At 45.1% G+C, this 20,084-nt stretch overlaps 1 protein-coding gene across 3 annotated transcripts in view; it reads right to left on the minus strand.

The window, feature by feature from the left end:
• The window catches only part of LOC146353139 (afadin- and alpha-actinin-binding protein-like), a 32,816-nt gene that overhangs the window by 11,420 nt on the left and 1,312 nt on the right, over window positions 1-20,084 (minus strand). For 2 of the 3 annotated variants that reach the window (XM_084835794.1, XM_084835795.1), the window contains exons 2-9: window positions 17,989-18,057; window positions 17,106-17,278; window positions 11,214-11,324; window positions 8,955-9,090; window positions 8,601-8,676; window positions 7,178-7,328; window positions 6,999-7,083; window positions 5,092-5,240 (exon numbers count right to left, since the gene is read on the minus strand). In XM_084835794.1, the coding sequence (XP_084691920.1) occupies window positions 5,092-5,240; window positions 6,999-7,083; window positions 7,178-7,328; window positions 8,601-8,676; window positions 8,955-9,090; window positions 11,214-11,324; window positions 17,106-17,278; window positions 17,989-18,037 (930 nt within the window). In that variant the 5' untranslated portion in view covers window positions 18,038-18,057. Of the gene's footprint in view, window positions 1-5,091; window positions 5,241-6,998; window positions 7,084-7,177; window positions 7,329-8,600; window positions 8,677-8,954; window positions 9,091-11,213; window positions 11,325-14,384; window positions 14,601-17,105; window positions 17,279-17,988; window positions 18,058-20,084 lie in introns of all 3 variants that reach the window. The other variant, XM_084835793.1, reaches the window with a different exon arrangement.

A 20,084-nucleotide genomic window follows, 5' to 3' on the forward strand; every position in this document is an offset into this window, starting at 1 on the left:
CATCTGGCTTTAGGCATTGCTTGGGGATGGAAGCAGTCTCAGTCATCTTGGTGGATTATCTATGCTGGGCACAGGTCAGGGGGCTGCATTCTTGTAGGTTCTGCTGGACCTCTCAACAGCTTTCGATACCACTGTAACCTTCCAGTCAGGCTTGCTGGGATGGGACTTAGTGGCATGGTGTTACAGTGGCTCCGGTCCTTCCTGGGGGCTGTGACTCCCTTGTTGAAACAACTGCACTGGCTTCCAGTCTGCATTTGGTTAAAATTCAAATTGCTGGTGACCTTTCAAACTCTTTATGGTTTGGATCCAGGATACCTGAATGACCATCTTCACTCATATGAGCTTTTGAGATGGTCAGAGGTCCTCCTGTGTCCCAGCATCACCAGAAATCTGCCTAGTTGGGACCAGGGAGAAGAGGACCTTTGCCGGGGACATGCTCAGGCTCTCAAGCTCCCTCCTGAGGGAGGCTCATCTCATCCTCTCTCTAATGGCCTTCTGTAGAATGGCCCCTTCATGGATCACTGCCTTGTTGTGGCGAAGGGGCTTGCGTAACTCAGTGAAGCCATAAGCTATGCCATGCAGGGCCACCCAAGACGGACAGGTCATGGCAGAGAGTTCTGACAAAATGTGGTCCACTGGAGAAGGAAATGGCAACCCACTCCAGTATTCTTGCCAAGAAAACCCCATGGAACGTATCACAAGGCTAAAAGATATGACGCTGGAAGATGAGCCCCTCAGGTCGGAAGGTGTCCAATATACTACTGGGGAACAGCAGAGGGAATTTCCAAGTAGTGGCAGAAAGAGTGAAGCGGCTGGGCCAAACCCGAAAGGACACTCAGCTGTGGATGTGTCTGGTGGTAAAAAGAAAATCCGATGCTGTAAAGAACAATATTGTTTAGGAACTTGGAATGTCAGATCAATGAATCAAGGTAAGCTGGAGGTGGTCAAACATGAGATGGCAAGATTGAACATCGACATCTTGGGAATCAGCGAACTAAAATGGACAGGCATGGGCGAATTTAATTCAGGTGACCATCATATCTACTACTGTGGGCAAGAATCCCTTAGAAGAAATGGAGTAGCACTCATAGTCAACAAAAGGGTGGGAAAAGCAGTACTGGGGTACAATCTCAAAAACGATAGAATGATTTCAGTACGAGTCCAAGGCAAACCATTCAATATCACAGTAATTCAAGTCTATGCCCCAACCACTGAGGCCGAAGAAGCTGAGGTTGATCGGTTCTATGAAGACCTACAACACCTTCTAGAACTAACACCAAAAAAAGATGTCCTCTTCATCATAGGGGATTGCTAAAGTAGGAAGTCAAGAAATCACCGGGATAACAGGCAAGCATGGCCTTCGTGTACAAAATGAAGCAGGACAAAGGCTAATAGAGTTTTGCCAAGAGAACACGCTGATCATAGCAAACACTCTTTTCCAACAGCACAAGAGGCGACTCTACACATGGACATCACCAGATGGTCAATATCGAAATCAGATTGATTATGTACTTTGCAGCCAAAGATGGAGAAGCTCTATACAGTCAGTAAAAACAAGACCTGGAGCTGACTGTGGCTCAGATCATGAGCTTCTTGTTGCAAAGTTTTGGCTGAAATTGAAGAACGTAGGGAAAACCACTACACCATTCCGGTATGACTTAAATCATATCCCTTATGAATATACAGTGGAGGTGAGGAATAGATTTCAGGGATTAGACCTGATAGACAGAGTGCCTGAGGAACTATGGACAGAGGTCCGTAACATTGTTCAGGAGGCAGCAACTCAATCCATCCCAAAGAAAAAGAAATGCAAGAAAGCAAAGTGGCTGTCTGATGAGGCTTTACAAGTAGCTGAGGAAAGAAGGGAAGCGAAAAGCAAGGGAGAAAGGGGAAGATATACCCAACTGAATACAGAGTTCCAGAGAATAGCAAGGAGAGACAAGAAGGCCTTCTTAAATGAACAATGCAAAGACATCGAGGAAAACAACAGAATGGGAAAGACTAGAGATCTCTTCAAGAAAATCGGAGATCTCAAGGGAACGTTTTGTGCAAAGACGGGCATGATAAAGGACAAAGAAGGCAGGGACCTAACAGAAGCAGATGAGATTAAGAAGAGGTGGAAAGAATACACAGAAGAACTACACAGGAAGATCTTAATGCCCCTGATAGCCATGATAGTGCGGTCACTGAACTTGAGCCGGACATCCTAGAGAGTGACATCAAGTGGGCCTTAGGAAGCATTAGTAACAACAAAGCTAGTGGAGATGACAGTATTCCAACTGAGCTATTTAAAATCCTAAAAGATGATGCTGTTGAAGTGCTGCACTCAATATGCCAACAAATTTGGAACACTCAACAGTGGCCACCAGACTGGAAAAGGTCAGTTTACATTCCAATTCCAAAGAAGGGCAATGCCAAAGAGTGTTCAAACTACCGTACAATTGCGCTCATTTCACATGCCAGCAAGGTTATGCTCAAAATCCTACAAGCTAGGCTACAGCACTATGCAAACCGAGAACTACCGGAAGTACAAGATGGGTTTCGAAGAGGCAGAGGAACTAGAGATCAAATCGCCAACTTTCGCTGGATCATGGAGAAAGCAAGAGAATTCCAGAAAAACGTCTATTTCTGCTTCATTGACTACGCTAAAGCCTTTGATTGTGTGGATCACAACAAACTCTGGCAAATTCTTAAAGAGATGGGAGTACCAGACCACCTTACCTGTCTCCTGAGAAACCTGTACGAGGGTCAAGAAGCAACAGTAAGAACCAGACATGGAACAACCGAGTGGTTCAAAATTGGGAAAGGAGTACGACAAGGCTGTATATTGTCACCCTGCTTATTTAACTTGTATGCAGAGTATATCATGAGAAACGCCAGGTTGGATGAATCACAGGTCTCAAGTAAGATTGCCGGGAGAATTATCAACAACCTCAGATACGCAGATGATACCTCCCTAATGGCAGAAAGCAAAGAGGATCTAAAGAGCCTCTTGTTGAGGGTAAAAGTGGAGAGTGCAAAAGCTGATTTGAAACTCAACATTAAAAAAATTAAGATCATGGTATCTGGACCCATCACTTCCTGGCATATAGAAGGGGAAGAAATGGAAGCAGTGACAGATTTTACTTTCTTGGGCTCCAAGATCACCGCAGACGGTGACTGTAGCCATGAAATTAAAAGACGCTTGCTCCTTGGGAGGAAACTAGGCACACCTAGACAGCATAGTAAGAAGCAGAGACATCACCTTGCCGACAAAGGTTCGTATAATCAAAGCTATGGTTTTCCCAGTAGTAATGTATGGCTGTGAGAGCTGGGCTATAAGGAAGGCTGAGCGCCGAAGAATCGATGCTTTCGAACTGTGGTGCTGGAGAAGACTGTTACGAGTCCCCTGGACTGCAAGGAGGTCAAATCAGTCCATCCTAAAGGAAATCAACCCTGAGTGCTCCTTGGAAGGACAGATACTGAAGCTGAAGCTCAAATATTTTGGCCACCTAATGCGAAAAGAAAACTCTCTGGAAAAGACCCTGATGCTGGGAAAGATTGAAGGCAAAAGGAGACGGGGACGGCAGAGGATGAGATGGCTAGATAGTATCACCGATGCAATGAATATGAACTTGAGCACGCTCCGGGAAAGAACGCAGGACAGGAAGGCCTGGCATGCTTCGTGTCCATGGGGTCACGAAGAGTCGGACACGACTGAACAACAAAAAGAATGGTCAAAGCCTTTGTTTGGAAAAGGTGTTTGGGGCTACAAGTGGTTGCTCTCTTTTTGAAGTGGTCCCATTTTTTCCCCCTCTCTGCTGTTTTAGTGTTTTATGGAGGCTTTATTGTATTTATTATTGTCGTCAAACTGTCGTTAAAATAGTTATGCCTCGTGTTCAATGAGAAAAGGCAGGGTATAAATGTTTTAAATAAATAAGCCATGTTGATTAACCAGACAACACTGAATTCCAGATTCAATCACTAACACAGATTAGTCCGTTCGCTTTAGTTAAAAAGGGTGAGAAAAAACAGCAGCCACCAACCGCCCCACTTACTACATTTAAAAACGCCTGAGAATATGACAGGGTAGGAAGAATGCTGAGGGACAACTAACCAGATAAAGAGCATTTCTACACGGGCCTAAAATCCCACAACTTCACTGGGGCTTTCTGCTTCTTTTTTAAATGCAGGATCACAATGGGCCCCCTTTACACATGCTTTGCTTCCCTTCCACTCCCCTTTCCCCCCTTATCTGCATGTTGTATATGTGTCATTATACAGCCACTAGATGGCACTGAGGTCTAGCTCCTCTTATTGTAAGTTTTCCTCTTTTCAGGAGGGAACTCAACATGCTGCAATTTGATAGCTCATTATTTCAGATCTTTTAAAAAATGGGATAAAGGTCATTTGGGTGGAGATGCCCTGGAGGTTGACGACACCATGTAAAGGACCCGCAAACTTCCATGAGTAACCAACCTCAATAGCAGGATAAAGCCCCTTGTGGAGAAGCCCCCAAACTCAAAGATGATGGTGGTCTGAAATAATTTGGTAGGTTTTGACCAGGCACTGCATGGGGGCAGGACAGACAGTACTGAGCAAGAAGGCCTATGGTGGTATATTGTAGAGGGTTTGGCCAGAGGTGGTTTATAGTGGCAGCATGATGGGGAAAAGAGGTATGAAAGGCCACATGGCCTCAGTGTCTGAGCTGGAGTCAGGATTCTCCACTACACATGCTAAATAGGTCAATATACACACTGTATATATGTACATATACAAACATGCTGTGACTCTGCTCAAGCATAGAAAGAAATCTGCTACCCAAGAACCTGTTTTCAAGTTTCTAGCCCTTATGACTGCAGAGTTTTGTGAGCAATGCCTGAAGATGCTAGACAAAACTTCAGGTGAGGTGGGGTGTTCAAGTGCTCCTTGCTCCCCGCTGTGCACAGTACGTGTTGATTACAAACAGCCCTGCCTGTGGCTACTGGAGCCAAACATGCCACTTGGACAACTTAGGCAGGGCTAAGGAGTGCCATGAGAAGGGCCAAGCGACCCAGGCTTTCCTTCACCTGGAAACACTGACACGGCCAAGAAACCCAGGATTTCCTTCACCTGGAAACATTGCTGCTGCAGCGCAATCAGCGCTCTGCTGTCTTCAATCTCCCTCTTCAGCTTCATGATTTCCTTGTCGTGATCCGTCACGCTGATGACAGGGTCTTGCCCATCTCCCTCGGACATTCGGGAACTAGCAGCATCTGCAGCTGGGAAGGGAAAGGACAGGTGGAGTTTGACTGCACAGGACCAGTGTTTTAGCTCCAGGAGGCTGGGCTAGGGAAGCTGTCTCTGGGAGATTCAGATCTCAGGAAATTTGGACCAGGACTTTGACTGCATTCATTTGCCAGATGTATACAACTTTTACAATCAAGACCGAAACTGTACTTAAAATGTTCTCAGGACCAATATAATTTAGTAAAGAGGTTTGGAGAGCCAGGATCCACCGTCTTCAAGTACACCACCATCTCATAGCCTCTATAAAGTGACCTACCTCACAGGGTTGTTGTAAAGTCTAAAAGATCTTGCACATATGAGAGCAGTAAACCTCAGGAAAAAAGCTCATTGACCGTATGCAGTATTTTTAAATATATATACATGCATGCCTCAAACCCATTTAGGCAATGTTAAGTGGCTGTTAAGTGGGGAAGGCAATGGCAAACCACCCCGCTATAGTCTGCCATGAAAACGCCAGCACAAGCAGCATCCCTCTAGGGGTCAGTAATGACCCGGTGCTTGCACAGGAGGAACCTTTCCTTTCCTAAGTGGCTGAAGGTAATCTGGTACGTTAGAGCATTTCCACCTGTTGCGTTCCTAACATAATACGCCTTTGCTTCGTAATGACGCCACTGCTGAGCCAGGCTGGATTCCAGCAACAACACTGCACCATGTTGTGATAAAAGCAGGTGCCTTTGTTTTCAGTAAACTTTCTTGAGTGGGAGGCAGTTCAGGAGGATTACAGTTAAGCTGGTTTTTGAACAGGATCCCACTGGAACCAGAGCTCTCTAAAACAAAACAAAAAGTGGTAAGGCACTGAAGCCACATGCCCAGCCAGGCCAACCTTGTCCTTCACATCTCCTTGGGAAAGTCGAGCTCAAGACAGGTAGCGGCGGGCTTTTACTTCAACCACAAGAGGGCTTCCCCGCACCATCACTAAGTTTAAAAACACAGGAATGAGAGTGTGCAAGCAAGCTTTGGGTGAGCGTGTAGTCCAGGCTCCCGGTCTCACAGCTCCTCTTATCTCGTGTACTGCTGCTAAATTGTTTAAACATAGAATTTCCAGACTGAACATGGGCGATACAAGTGGGGCCTGCAACAAAATCTTGCAGCAAAGTGTGCTGCTGTTCAGGATTCAAGCCACTTCACTCCACTGCCCCTCTTGCCATGGTTTTCCCCCCAGCAACAGTAAGCCAGCATTCCACGCCCACTGAGCATACTCAGTCTGCATTAGTTGTTTTCAGGGGTCCCCACCCTCTGCTTCGGGGGTTTTCCCCGTAATAGTTTCTGTACTTCTGCAAACCTTGGGGAAGCCTCCCAAGCCTGGTCATACCTCCTCTTGATTGTGGGTGGTGCCGTTGTGACTAACATAAGGAACGGCACTCACACCAGGACATCAGAAATCGAGGGAACAATGAGAACAGACTTCCTGGAGCAGACCGAGGGTCCGTCTAGTCCAGCATCCCATTTCCAGCAGCCAGATGCCTCTGAGAAGCTTACAAGCCAGGCATGAAAATAAGGACCTTCCCATGTTTGTTCTCAGTATTCGGTATTCAGAGATGTTACTGCCTCTAAATGCGAAGGTTCTATTTAATTGTAATGTCTCCTTCATGAACTTGCACAATCCCCTTTTAAGCCCACCTAAATGAGTGGCCGTCATGACCATCCCTTGTGGCACTGAATTCCCCATAAAATAACATGAGCCGGGAACTGAAGTCAGTGGCAGGAACTCACAGCCTCCAAAATCATACCTTGGCTACCGAGGGTCTTCATGCTATCCCTGAGCCTGCACCACTGCTCCTGGAAGGTGCTGTACGGACAGCTTTGCTCTGGGCCCTTGAGAAGAGAAAGCAGCAGCTCAACACCAAGGAGATCAAGCAGAAGGGGCCGCTATGGCCACTGCTAGCTGGAAGCCCCAGGGAGCTCTAACCTGGGCAAGGCCCACATCGGTGCCCAGCAGCTGCCCCACATCTTGGCCCACTTTGTCGAGCAGCTGTTTCAGTCTGGCATTCTCTAGTGCCAGGCCCTGCTCCCGCCGCTCCTGCTTCGCCAGTTGGGTGCGGTAGAGCTCTTCCTCCTTCCTGCCAGGGAGAAAAAACAAAACAGAGTATTGCCTGCCAATGTTCCATCACCATACCCAGACAACAGGCGAGCTCCTAAGATTAAATACCGTCCCATGACCTTCAACAGCTACTCACCATCTCTTGATGGCTAAATACCTGGGAGTTCCCACACCACTCCATGCCATTTCCCCCACTTGGACAATTGTTATCTTGTTCAGGGATTTCTCCAGTAATTACTACTTCACCAACACAGGTATACTCACAGCTGTGTGTACGCAGCAATTCCACATGAGCGTAGAAAAGCTCCTTATGAACCTCAGCTTTGGGGAGTCTTTTTTTTTTTTAAAATAAAACAGCAGGTTCCTAGACCTTATGATTGTGAAGATATGGAAGTGTACGGGCAGAGCCTGGCAAAATCTCAGAAGAGGTGCTGAATAAAAAGAAATGTTTCCAGTGGTCAGAGGCTGGGTCTTCAGCACCCTGTACATTTTGCCTGTCCCTGCAAAATGAGACTTAACCTCACTCACTCAATTTTGTCATTTAGACAGGTTGCACAATTCAGTTTGTGGCTGCAAAATTCTGATCTGCAACACAAAAGCCTGGGTGTATCCCTTTTGCCACTCAATCAGTCTTTCAGAGGCCAGTCTACATGGAGGCTTGGATAAGATTAATAGTCTCGTAGGCACTGGCAGTCTTGAGCTGCACTGATCCCCCTTGCCCCTACTACAAATGGGGAAGATGGTAGGACTAGCATGCGTCATGCCATCACAGCACTAATGCAAGGATGTGACATGGGAAAAGGCATGGCTACTTCTCCCTAGGGTCCCTAGAAGTCATGCCTTCTGCACTTCTTGTTGACTACAAAAATACTAAATGATCAGCATAGGAAACTACTGGGAAGAGCCATGGCTCAGTGGCAGAACAAATGCTTTGCATGCTGAAGCTTCAGTCCCTGGCATCTCTGGGTAGGGCTGGGAAAACTCCTGCCTAGATCCTGGAGAGCCACTGCCAGTCAGTGTGGTGCAAAATACTGAGCTAGATGGACTAAAGGTCTGACTTGGTATTTAAGAAGGCAGCTTTCTATGTCAGTCAGATTCAGTCAGCCAGATTAACTGACCAGTTTCTACATACAGCTAGTTTTTCTAAATGCTTTTCAAGGCTCCCCCTGCCACCTTCCCAAAGAGCAAATAGATCGGATTTATTTATAACCTGTATTTTATTGTTAGCTGCCTTGAGTGCCATTTTTGGTGGAAAGCGAGAGATAAATACAAATAAATACATAGTATTTACCTGCCAAGAGATTTCCCCGTTTTCCAGGTTGCCCGCTTGCCGTCAGCCCGGGGGAGGGCATTGAGGATGTCAATGGCTAGGGACAGCAAGGCAGAAGCCTGAGTAAGAGGGCCCCCTTGCTCTTCCCCTGCCCACCCACCACCACCCGCCCAGGACAGAAGTTCCCTTCCCCAGGCCCAACAGCCAAAACCACACACAAAGCTCTCATAGCTGAATTCGGGTTGTGCTGGAGTAACTGGCATGCTAACTTCCCCAATTTCCATTATTCCAGTGGCAAATGGAAAGTTTAAACACCAGGCCCAAATCTCCTAAAGACTTTGCCCTTCACCTTGCCACCCACACCCCCTGACATACCTCCTCTCTTATCCCTCTTGTCAGCTACCAGCTGGCTCATCTTTTCCTTGAGTCGAAACAGCTCTTGTTCCTTCCTCTTCATTTCGTGAAGGTGCTGGTTCTTGTGGTTCGCCAGGGCACCCAGGAGCTTGGTGATCTGTTGGGACAAATGGGGCTTCAAAGTGTTGGCAGCAGCTAGCATACGACTCCCTTGGTTTGGCCACATTAGCCGTTCTCCATGCCTAAAGTTGCATATCAAGAAGCAATCCTAGAGTCCAACCAAGTCTCTTTCCTCTAACTTCTGTTTAACTTTTAAAGTTTATATTAGGTTTTATGATGTGATTGCATTTTATGGTTCCAAGTCTTGTTAGGCTATTTGGTGGTACTGAAATGTAATAAACAAACAATCGGTCAAATATCCTGGCCTTTTAACCCATCCATTCTCTCTCTCATGTACATGCACATGATAGAAGAGCTGCCCAATTGAGCAGCAACTTCCAGGCCCATCGGGCAGAAAGGAGGGATAGCTAAGGCACAAGTAAAGAGAAGTGGGAGTGAAAAAATCTTAAGAATGAAAACTCCTAATGGAGCTCTTGTTTTTTTTATTAACCAATCAACTAATGCAAAGACCTTAAGAGGAAAATAGTTGCTTACAGGATTGATAGAGTGCAATACATTAAACACTGGAAACAAAATGCCAACAAATAATTAATGGTTAAACAGACTATGAGATTCGATAGGGATATTGAAAGTAGAAAGTCATCCTCAGAACAGAATTCTGTTTACATTCAGTTGAAGATTCTATTACCTTCATTTAGGCAACTTATGACCCTCCAGAAGTTTCAGCCTACAACTCCCATTATCCCTCACCACTGGCTATGCTGGCTAGGGTTGATGGGAGTTGTAGGCAAAAAGCATCTGGAGGGCACTAAGTTGCCCACCCCTATGGTCCAGCTCCTGCTTATCTCAGATTTCTCCATTTTCTCCTCCTCGTTATTCTTGTTCTTTGTTGCTTGTTAAACCCTGCATCTCTTCCTCACTTTTGTGTCTTTATGCATTTGTTATTATTGTTAGGTATCTATGGAACTCTTTACCAGATAATACTCATTTAATCAGTTCTTACACATTTAAGTCTTGTTTATTTCTGTTTGTGAATGTCCAATTGTTTCTGGTCTCCTCCTCCTCCTCCTCCAGTATTTTTAATTTTATTTCTGTTGGAATTACACTGTAAGCCTGTTGGGTAGGGCCGGTTTTTATATGTTTTGTGCAGTGCTTAGATGTTTTGATGCGTCATTAATTATCACCACCACCACCACATATTACATAAAGCGATGCAGCAATTTTCCCCCAGAACCACTTTATGATCTGTGTGCTCAAGACAGCGTGCCCTGATCAGGGGAGCAGCTGAATGTTCACTCCTTATAGTACAGGGAGGAGCTCCAGTTCCTCAGCACAATGGAAGAAAAACAGTTTTGCACAGTGGAGTCCTGACAATGTTTACTTACAGTTGTATAAGAGAGCAAAGTCTTGTTTATAGTTTATATATTTGCCTAAATTATGATTGTGCATATATGGATCAAGTTTATTTGTATTCCTCTTTTCTGTATACAGTGTACCCAAAGTGGATTTAAAACATTCATATAAATTCAGTAATTAAATCAAAACTAGCAAAAGTCACAGAATAGTCCATTTCAATCATCAGTACATGATAATACTCAGTTCCTAACATCATTTTACTAGAATTGACAGTAATATACAGTGACAGCGTCGAACGACGAATCAGAACTACGAAGGTTACAGGGCAACGGGAGAAATCACTGCGTCTCAGTGAGTGTTGGTTTCCTCCCACGAGCGGTCTCATGTGGAGCAGAGGGTGGTTCTGGGTAATTAAGGCTAACTGGGGCACAGGAGCCGTGGCTACAGCCTAGGAGCCAGATATGTATATCCTCCAAGGTGAGAGCCTATAGTACAAAATGAAACTCAAGAAACTTGCAATACTATAGCTGAACTAGCAGGGTTCCCAAACGGGCCAACAATTAGAAGAATGGCGAGAAAGAGCTATCACCTATGAACACAACCCACAGGGCCATTTTCCTGCACAAGCCTCAGTAGTGCACTTGTGGAGCTCCCATTCATTTCAGTGAGACTTGCATATCACGACCCAGCGGATTACATCTATATTTTAATTAAAAGGAGGGGCTGTCAATTGGATTTCTCACATCTGGCATTAGGAAGTCTTGGGCTAGGTTCAGTCATCCTCCTGACTCCTAGCCTGCTCACCTCATCTTTTTCTTCTTTCAGCAGGCTATTCAGCTGCTTGTTCTTGCTCTGAAGTTGCTGCTCTTTGTTCTGCACAGCTGCAATTTCCCTTTCGCAAGCTTCCATCTGGTTCTGAACTTTCCAAGAGGGGAGTGGACAGGAGAAGCAGGAGGGAAAATTAAAGCCAAGGGAGGAAAGCCCTGTTATGTTCTCCCACACCCAAAAAAGAAAAAGCACCCCACTAATTATATTAAAGGCAGGACAGGTGGATGCATGGATTACTAAGTCTGTAGGGAAGCACATTAAAAATATTAGAGTTATCATTTCAACAGGAATTTTTAAAGCAGTCACCAAACTCACAGAAAAAGCAGGGGTGGGGGGAGATGGAAGAAAGAGACACAGATCAAAGGGGCAGGAGCAATAGAGAATATCTGCATCATGTTTAGGACACAGTATTGCTGGGGGAGGGATACTTACTCCTACTCTGGGGTCTGGGAATAGGGTGTATATGCTGTTAGAGGGGAAGTACCCCCCCACACACACTGGTTTCAATGACTGTAGCCCCTTCCCTTTATAAAACAAGAGTGGTATTCACTCCATTGCCTCCTATAAACAGAAGGGAAGGGTCAGCAGCGGACCGACGAATGAAATTTCACAAGACTTTAAGAACGTTTCCAAAATTCAAATACGTTAAAATTTCATCTTTAAAATTCACCATCAGAATTTTGGAACCAAAATCTGACATCAAGATTTGAAACCTGCCTGTTCTTAATTAGATGAATGACAATGTTTTTATTTGCGCGCATACACACACACACACAGAAGTAATTTGTCAGATCCTGCCAAAGATTGACTGCTGCTCCATTTACACAATTGACAGCTATCGCAATACCTTTCGACGCACAATGCTGACAGTGACAAAACTGACACAAATATCGACATATGCAGAGAAATTCAACACAATTCTCTGCTATTTTGGAGTAATCAAGGAGAATCACTGATCTGGGGAGAGGGTGGTGGTGGTGGAGAAACAGGGTGGGCACGCCTTGCTGTGTGACTACCATATGTCCGTATTTATGGCTGCAGGTAATGCAAGTTTTAAAGCCCCACTGCCTTAAGGAAACTTCTGGCTAGAAGGACAATTTTGAAGCATCTGTGAGGTTATGAGTAATCACAAGGATTACCTGAATATTTAAGACAGCCTTGGAGCACAAGCCCAGTACGTTAACAGGTTCTAGAGTCTCAGAGCTAATTTAGGGTGGATATCAGTTCCTAAGTAAGCCCACCACTTGAAAACGGGCATTTCCTCACCAGCATGCCTGACTGAGGATGAATGTCAGAGTGTGGGCCTTCAGACGGCAATTTGAGGCAGCTATCCACAAGCTGATCTACTCACAAGTAAACAAGTAAACTGTAGCCCTTGCAACCGGCTGTAGCCCTCTCCACCAGCGGTGTGCTCACAAGTGAGTCCGCTGCTTTACACAGCAGCAGTTTCACAATTGTGTGTGTGTGTGGGAGGGGGAGCAAACAGCAGTACAGAAACATACCAGGCATCTCCTCCTTGCAGAAGGCTGCATCTGTACCAGTGCTCAAAGGGGCTTTATAGAACCCCCTTGTGTCTCCCCTTCAAAGGACTTTGAATCTGATCACGCAACAGACACCTTGCTCTTGGCACTGGGCAGCTTTGCCATCTTTTGCTGCTGTGTTGAGTACACAGAGTTTAATTTATAACACTTGAGGGAACACAATGTTGCATGGCACAATCCAGATATCTGCTGTTCCAGTAAAGTATTAAAGAGTTTCATAGCATACAAAGACTGTCCTTGACTGGGGACAGTTTTGACATAGTGTCTTGTATCTCACCAATTTATTAGTTGCCATTACATAGAAACATCTTTGGGAACTACTTGCTATTCAACGGAACAGGTATTTTTCCTTAGCAGCAGTGATTTTTGCTGCATTTAGGAGATTTTCTATGAGCTTGTGATGAGCCCACAGAAGTCCCAGAAAATATAAATATTATATAGCACTTCAGGTTAAGAACATAAGAAGAGCCAGGCTGGATCAGACCAAGAGTCCATCTAATCCAGAATTCTGTTCACACAGTGGCCAACCAGCTGTTGACCAGGAAACCACAAGCAGCACATGAGCGCAACAGCCCCCTCCTGCCCATGTTCCCCTAGTAACTGGTGTACATAGGCATACTGCCTCTGATACTGGTAGAGGTAGCACATAGCCATCAGAACTAGTAGCCATTGATAGCCTTCTCCTCCTAAGGGTTATACATTGAAAGACACTGGTAGGGCTGTTGCACTGCGGAAAGTAGGACAGAATCCCAAGCTGGCTGTCCCCCCCATCGGTCAGATCCGTGAAAGAAAGAATGCAAGTTGTTTTAATGGAAGGGAACATTCTTGAAGGGGTAAAAAGGAAGCCCTAGTATGAGGCAACGTGAAGCAGCAAACTTCATTTTGAATACTGTAAAACGGCAGCAGAGTGAGAAGCAGACAGGCCACACCTGCAGGGCCAACTCATTAGGAAGTTCTCCTTCATTAATAGAATAGTAGGGCTAGAAGGGGCCTATAAGACCATCCAGTTCAACCCCCTGCTCAATGCAGGAATCCAAGTCAGAGCATCCCTGACAGATGGCTGTCCAGCCTCGTCTTGAATGCCTCCAGTGTGGGAGAGCCCACCACCTCCCTAAGGAATTGGTTCCATTGTCGTATTGCTCTGTCAGTCAGGAAGTTTTTCCTGATGTTCAGCCGGAATCTGGCTTCCTGTAATTTTAGCCCATTATTCCGTGTCCTGCACTCCGGGATGATCGAGAAGAGATCCTGGCCTTCCTCTCTGTGACCACCTTTCAAGTACATGAAGAGCGCTATCATATCTCCCCTCAGTCTTTTCTTCTCAAGGCTAAACATGCCCAGTTCTTTCAGTCTCTCTTCATAGGGCTTTGCTTCCTGTCCCCTGATCATCTTCGTTGCCCTCCTGTTAATGAGTTCCTGTTAATTTCAACAGAGCTCACACACAACCGCTTCCTGGTGGTTTGTGCTCCATGCTCGTGGATAATGCCATCAGGACTTTTACAAAAAAAAATTCAGATGCCAAAATGTCTTGGGCCAGCCCTGCAGAAACTGGATAACGTGTGGGTTAGGTGCAACGCGACACAAGCAATAAGAAACCGGGAGTTCCAACCTTGAGTTTACCCTGCCGTGTCCTCAGATAGTCCAACTCTCCAGCCCGCCGCATCTCCTCCACCTCCATGTCACCCAATTTGGCCGACGCTCCTTGGTAGAGATTCAGCAGCCTGCAAGTACCATTAACCAATGCCAGTAGGTCAAAGCCATGCTCGAGACCATCTCCAGAACCATCATCTTTATATAGGGCAGGAAGCCCCAGTGCCACCAGTTCCTAGACACAGGAAGTAGTTGAAGCACAGAAGAGTTACTAAAGGAGTCCAATGATGGTTCATTTCCCTCCATTTTCCTCCAATTACTACCCACCTTACCATTAGATGCCTACTTTTCTTACCTGTCCCATGGTCAACTTACTTCCTCTTTACCCATTCTATTTCCAAGTGCCCACCACCACACCAGAGGACTACCCTTCTTTGAGGCCTTCCCAGGAGATAGAGCAAGATGATGCGACTCATTCTCAGCTTCACCAAAAATAACAAGACTGGAGTCTTTAAGAAGCAAAATGGAATGTTAAAATTGTATGTCTCCACAATGTAATGTGCAGAAGAGCAGTATAAAAGACAGGACTCATACTACTTAAAAAAGGGTCCAGAGAATGGTTGGCAGACCCAAGTCAGTCATAATGTTAAAGCTAACCAGGTGAGGCTCTATAAGCTGCCTGGATGTGAACATACGGAAGCTACCCTTGAATGCTTTGGGTGAAGAGATGTGCTCGTGTGTAATAAATACATCAATTGCAGACAATGACCATGTTGGGACTAAAGCCATATCCTGCAGTGTTAGGACAAAGATTGTGAGCAGACCAAAAATAAGCTAGAATGGAAGAAACCAGGCCTATTGACCATCTACTAACACCACTGGCTGAGCTACTGCTTTGATCAAAAACTGGAATGATTGCTTCAGCAGAAGCAATCCCCTAATTATGCTTGTCTTCCTATCCTTTCAACTGAGATTGTCCCTGAAAGATGCTGAGAGACAAGCCACAGGGGTAACTCACAGGCAGTGATGTTACCATGCTTGTTTGCAACACATATCTCTGCACATCTGCAACCTACTACTCTGTGTGCAGGGAATAACTCCTTCCACCACACAAATGACCGGGGGGAGAGGGAATTGAGCTCAAATGTGCTTGAGGAACTATTTCCCGCTGTGCTAGCTTTATTCTGTTAGAAAGAACTGGCCCAGAAACAGCATGTTTTCCAAATACAAAACAGCACAGCATGCATAATACTGAATCATTTATTCAAAGTAGTGGAGTGCCCTTGTTAAGATTCTCCAGGAAGAGCAAGGGAGATGAGATCAGAGCTTTTTTCAGAAATGGAGTTTTATTAAGAATATAATGGCAATTTAATAGTTAACTGTGAAGGCTATCCCAGAGAAGGGGGGTGGCGAGATAAGAAGTGATGTGGCTGGCAGGTAGGCAAGTTGCGGAGTGCATTTTACTTCTGCTTTCGGGAGGAGAAGGAAGAGAACTGCAGTGGGAATGGAAAAGCTGACAAGAGAAAGAGAGCATTATATCTTTTCTTCCTTAGGCTCTGCCCAGAACACAGGGAGAGGGCATCCTTAAGAGTTAGGGTAAATCCATAAAGGTGGCATAAAGAAGAGACTTCCTTGACCCCAGGAAGGTAGGATTGCAGATAAGGAGCACTCAAAGCTGTGTGTCTTGGGTCAGTCAGGTTGAGTTTATCTCAGCAAAATCTCTCCCAGAATCAGTTCAAGTTTAGGGGTTCTGAGGTGTAAGAGCAGCCAGCCAGCTGGGAGCTCCAAAAACTTGGCCATAGCATCTGCCAGCAAAACTCACACACAAAGGGAACTCAAAGAAGGAGAAGCACTCCCTTCAGGGGTTTCTAAGATAGTTATAGCCTGATTATAAAAACTCACAAAAAATACGGTGGTCCTGTAAGGGTGATTTCCAGGTGCACAAAAGAATTGTCTTGTTCCTGCTTAACAAAGGAGAGGTCTAGAATTTAGGTGGCGTTTAAAGTACTTGTAAATGACAACTGAAATCTCAGTGCTCTCCATAGCCAATGATGAAGGCTGATGGGAGTTACAGTCCACCAACATCTGGAGGGCCACAGGTTCGCCATCCTTGCCATAGCAAATTGATAGGCGACACAGAACTGCTTTGATAGATTAGTGCTCAATCTTCCTTTGTTCCTAATGATTTCAGAAGGCCCCACACCAGTGTACGGATGGTGCAGGCCCTCCCATGTCCACATTGATGGATGGTTTCAGAGGAAACTTTCAAGTGGTTGCCCTTGTTTGCTAGATCCTTAGTAGCTCTCCTTCCCATACAAGATGTAGCTTTTTGAGCTAAGGTGCTCATGAAAAGGACACAGAAAATGGCAGCAGAATAGTGCTCTTCAGGAGCGGCAGGGCAAGAGGGGAAATGGAACACAAAAGGCCCGTATGGCAAGCAGCATGAGCTGCTCCACAGTTGGGAGAGGAGCAAAATTTCAATCCTCAACAGTCAGCAGTTTATTGTTCTATGTTTTCCCTCCAATATGAAGCTTAAACAGTTCAGGCCAAAGTTGCAGAAGCTTCCTCAAAATTCTCATCATACAACTTGCACAACAGCAGGTGAAACTTGTCGTTTGCTATTTGCCTAGCTTGATGGTACTGACTGAACAGTGGAGGAGAGAGCTGGAGGAACCAGTGTCTGCACTGCAAATCCTTACTCGCACATGCTCCACCCACCCTGCCCAAGTCCATTGCTCACCTTGTTGAGGTAGGAGATGCAATGATCTACGTTGTCACTCCAGCAGACAACATCACCTAGGTCCCCAAGCGCCCCCAGGAGCTCCAGAGAGTCATCCAAGCGGGCCGGGCTGCACTCAACAGCTGACGATAGGCCCAGCTCACAGACATAGTTGGCTATGAAGCACTGAGCGTCTGCAAGGAGCACAGAGGAGAATGCAAGAAGATCCAATGGGAAGACACAAGCAGAGTGTGAAAGAGGGGCCAAAGGATATCTAGACTCGGAGCTGTGCCTGGGGTACATATCAGGTACACAAGCAGGGGAAATGCAAGGATATTTAGTTACCTTAAAGAGTGTGGGACGAATGGTTCACTCACACGTGCACAAAAGCGATGCTTATTCCCCCCCTGCGCCCCCCCATCTATGCATTAATACCCAATAACAAGGATAAGCTTGAATGCAAGCCAGCCACCAATGCAAGGATGTCTGCCTTGCCACCTAACAACTGCTTTATAAATGACCACTGTAAATCAGGTAGTTATCATTATATGTTCTGCATTTCATTTCCCTCAGACCTCACTATTCACAACCAACCCCCCCACACCTCAGTCATGTGCATATATATACCTGTAACTCAGCATAACACTTCATGCATATGGTGAAGTGGACTTCAGTCCACAAAAGCTCATGCTGTAATAAATGTGTTAGTTTTTAAGTTGTCACAAGACTCTTTGTCATTTCTACCTCACAGGGTTGTTGCGAAATGCATGGGGGAGACAGCCTTGTGTGCTGAAGGAAGGGTGGGTTAAAAATGTGATAAATAAAATAATAACCTAAGCAAAAACTACTGAAGAGATGAACTATGGCAAACTTTTCTTGCTAAAAGGACTTGCCAAATATTTACCTGTGAATGGCTCTGCTCCTGGAGCATCTGGGACAGTCAAAGGTTCCATTCTCTAGGTCTCACAGAAACCTGAAAAAAAGAAGAAACTAGGAACTTTTACAGTCCCCTGCACGCTCCCCAAATCAGCAAGGAGGCATCTGGTCTCTTCTGCACCCATCTAGCTCTATTGCAACACTCAGACATATCTTTCTCTCTCTTAATCATTACTACCAGTTGCTGGTAAGTACAAAGTGATTTAAGTTGTACTGTCTCCTGAATTACTTGCCAGGTGGGCTGAGGAGGCTAGCACAAAACTGTCCATTTTTCTTGGAAGCAGGATCTCACCACATTGCTAATATGCACTACCTTTAGCTAGCATGCATTTGTATGAAATATATTTTCTAGGATTTAGGAAAGTATGTATTTTAAAGAGAATTTTTCATAAGTCCTTTGGCAGGGCATTCTGACAGAGCACCTGAGAGAGGTTTGCTCATTAATCTAACATGAAACACTTCACTGGTTTAGCATAACCTTTTCTATATCAAGTATCAGAGGCTGTGGGACTTACTACACAGCTCTTTCTCTGGTGGCTTCCACAAATCCTCTCCCCATTCCATGCTCAAGTTGCCAACTTTGAAAGAATGCTGCCCACTTTTCTAGGACAGGAGGCAAAGATATTTGCGGAATATTTGGGGAAGAGGAGCTGTAGGAGTTTTCAGAGTTTACTGGCATTGCAGACTATAATATCCCCTGGCATAACATATTTCTCCCAGTTAATTTTTGTTTAATATAATCAGTTGTTCACAAATAATGTTTTATCATTTCAAATAAAGCAAACTTAAATGAAGGTGCTAGAAATGACAAATTTGTAAGTCACAACCTGAGCTATACATTCAGTATGAATTAAATTAATTTAAACAAAGTTCCCAATCCAGTTAGTCTTATCTTTTTAATTAAATAAGTTTAAAGTTTAGAACTAGGGAATAATAAACCAAGGCTACAAAATTCAATAAAGGGCAACCAAAGATTTTACAGACAGAACATTTTTACTCAGCTAGCCTGTAAGATAGTGGGGCTGTTCACACATAATAGTGGCACTGGGCAGCAAATTGTGGGTTCATTAATTAACCCACGATTTGCAGGGACATGCGCCATGCATGAGCAACTTCCAGTTTGCAGCAGCAACCTATGAATGCTCTATTTATAGGATGTTAGTGTGACATCCGAACCCAGACACTTATTCATGGGTCATGGCTGGTTCTTAACTTTGGGTTGTTTAACCCACAAATAACCAAGTGTCCAGGTTGATAGGTTGTTCCTACAAACCAGCAGTGGCTCACATGCATTCCTGCAATATGTGGGTTAATTAACTCACGATTTGCAGCTAAATGCTGCTGTTACACATGAACCAGGTCACTAGCTGGTTGGCAACCCTAAGTATATCCCCCCAGAGCCTGCTAGTGGCCCTGCCTTTGTGTCTGCTACCTTGCAAAGCACCATGCACATTGACAGAGTTATATAAATAATATTCATTTATTATTTATGATATGTACACCCCACCTTTTAATTTCAAAAAAATCACAGGACCGCTAAAATACGCAATACAGCTCCTACATCCAGTAGGCCAAGATAGTCGACTACTCTCTCTCTCTCACACACATACACACCTGAATAAGGAGAAAAATTCAGCTGATGAAATTTTTCCCAACACCACATCTGCACTCTGGGCAGCACACCAGCTTGAAACATTTAGCTGCCTGAGGTAAAGCACCAAATGGCAACCCACCCACCCCCATCAAGAACCCAAGTTATGTCAAGTTATTTTGGCCCCTGAGGCAGAAAACAAAACTTCACAAGCACCTCTCCTCCTCCCTGGCAGTCAAAATATAATCATAATAATTAAATGACAATTTGCTGCCCTTTCATGACACCCCAAATCAGATGTCTGAAGCAGGTACCTCACACTGTCTAATGGTAGGGCCAGTCCTTGCTGGGGAAACCTTTCCCTGATGAATTTGTACTTGTCATACAATTCTTGAAAGCTACAGGTGCCCTGCAAGAGAGAAGTTGGCAACCTAGTACCCAATGAGATGGAGCACCACCCCCACCAAAACAGA

Source organism: Heloderma suspectum, chromosome 2 (assembly GCF_057233095.1).
Source record: "Heloderma suspectum isolate Gila_16-S chromosome 2, 16-S_ref, whole genome shotgun sequence".
Lineage (NCBI taxonomy): Eukaryota > Metazoa > Chordata > Lepidosauria > Squamata > Helodermatidae > Heloderma > Heloderma suspectum.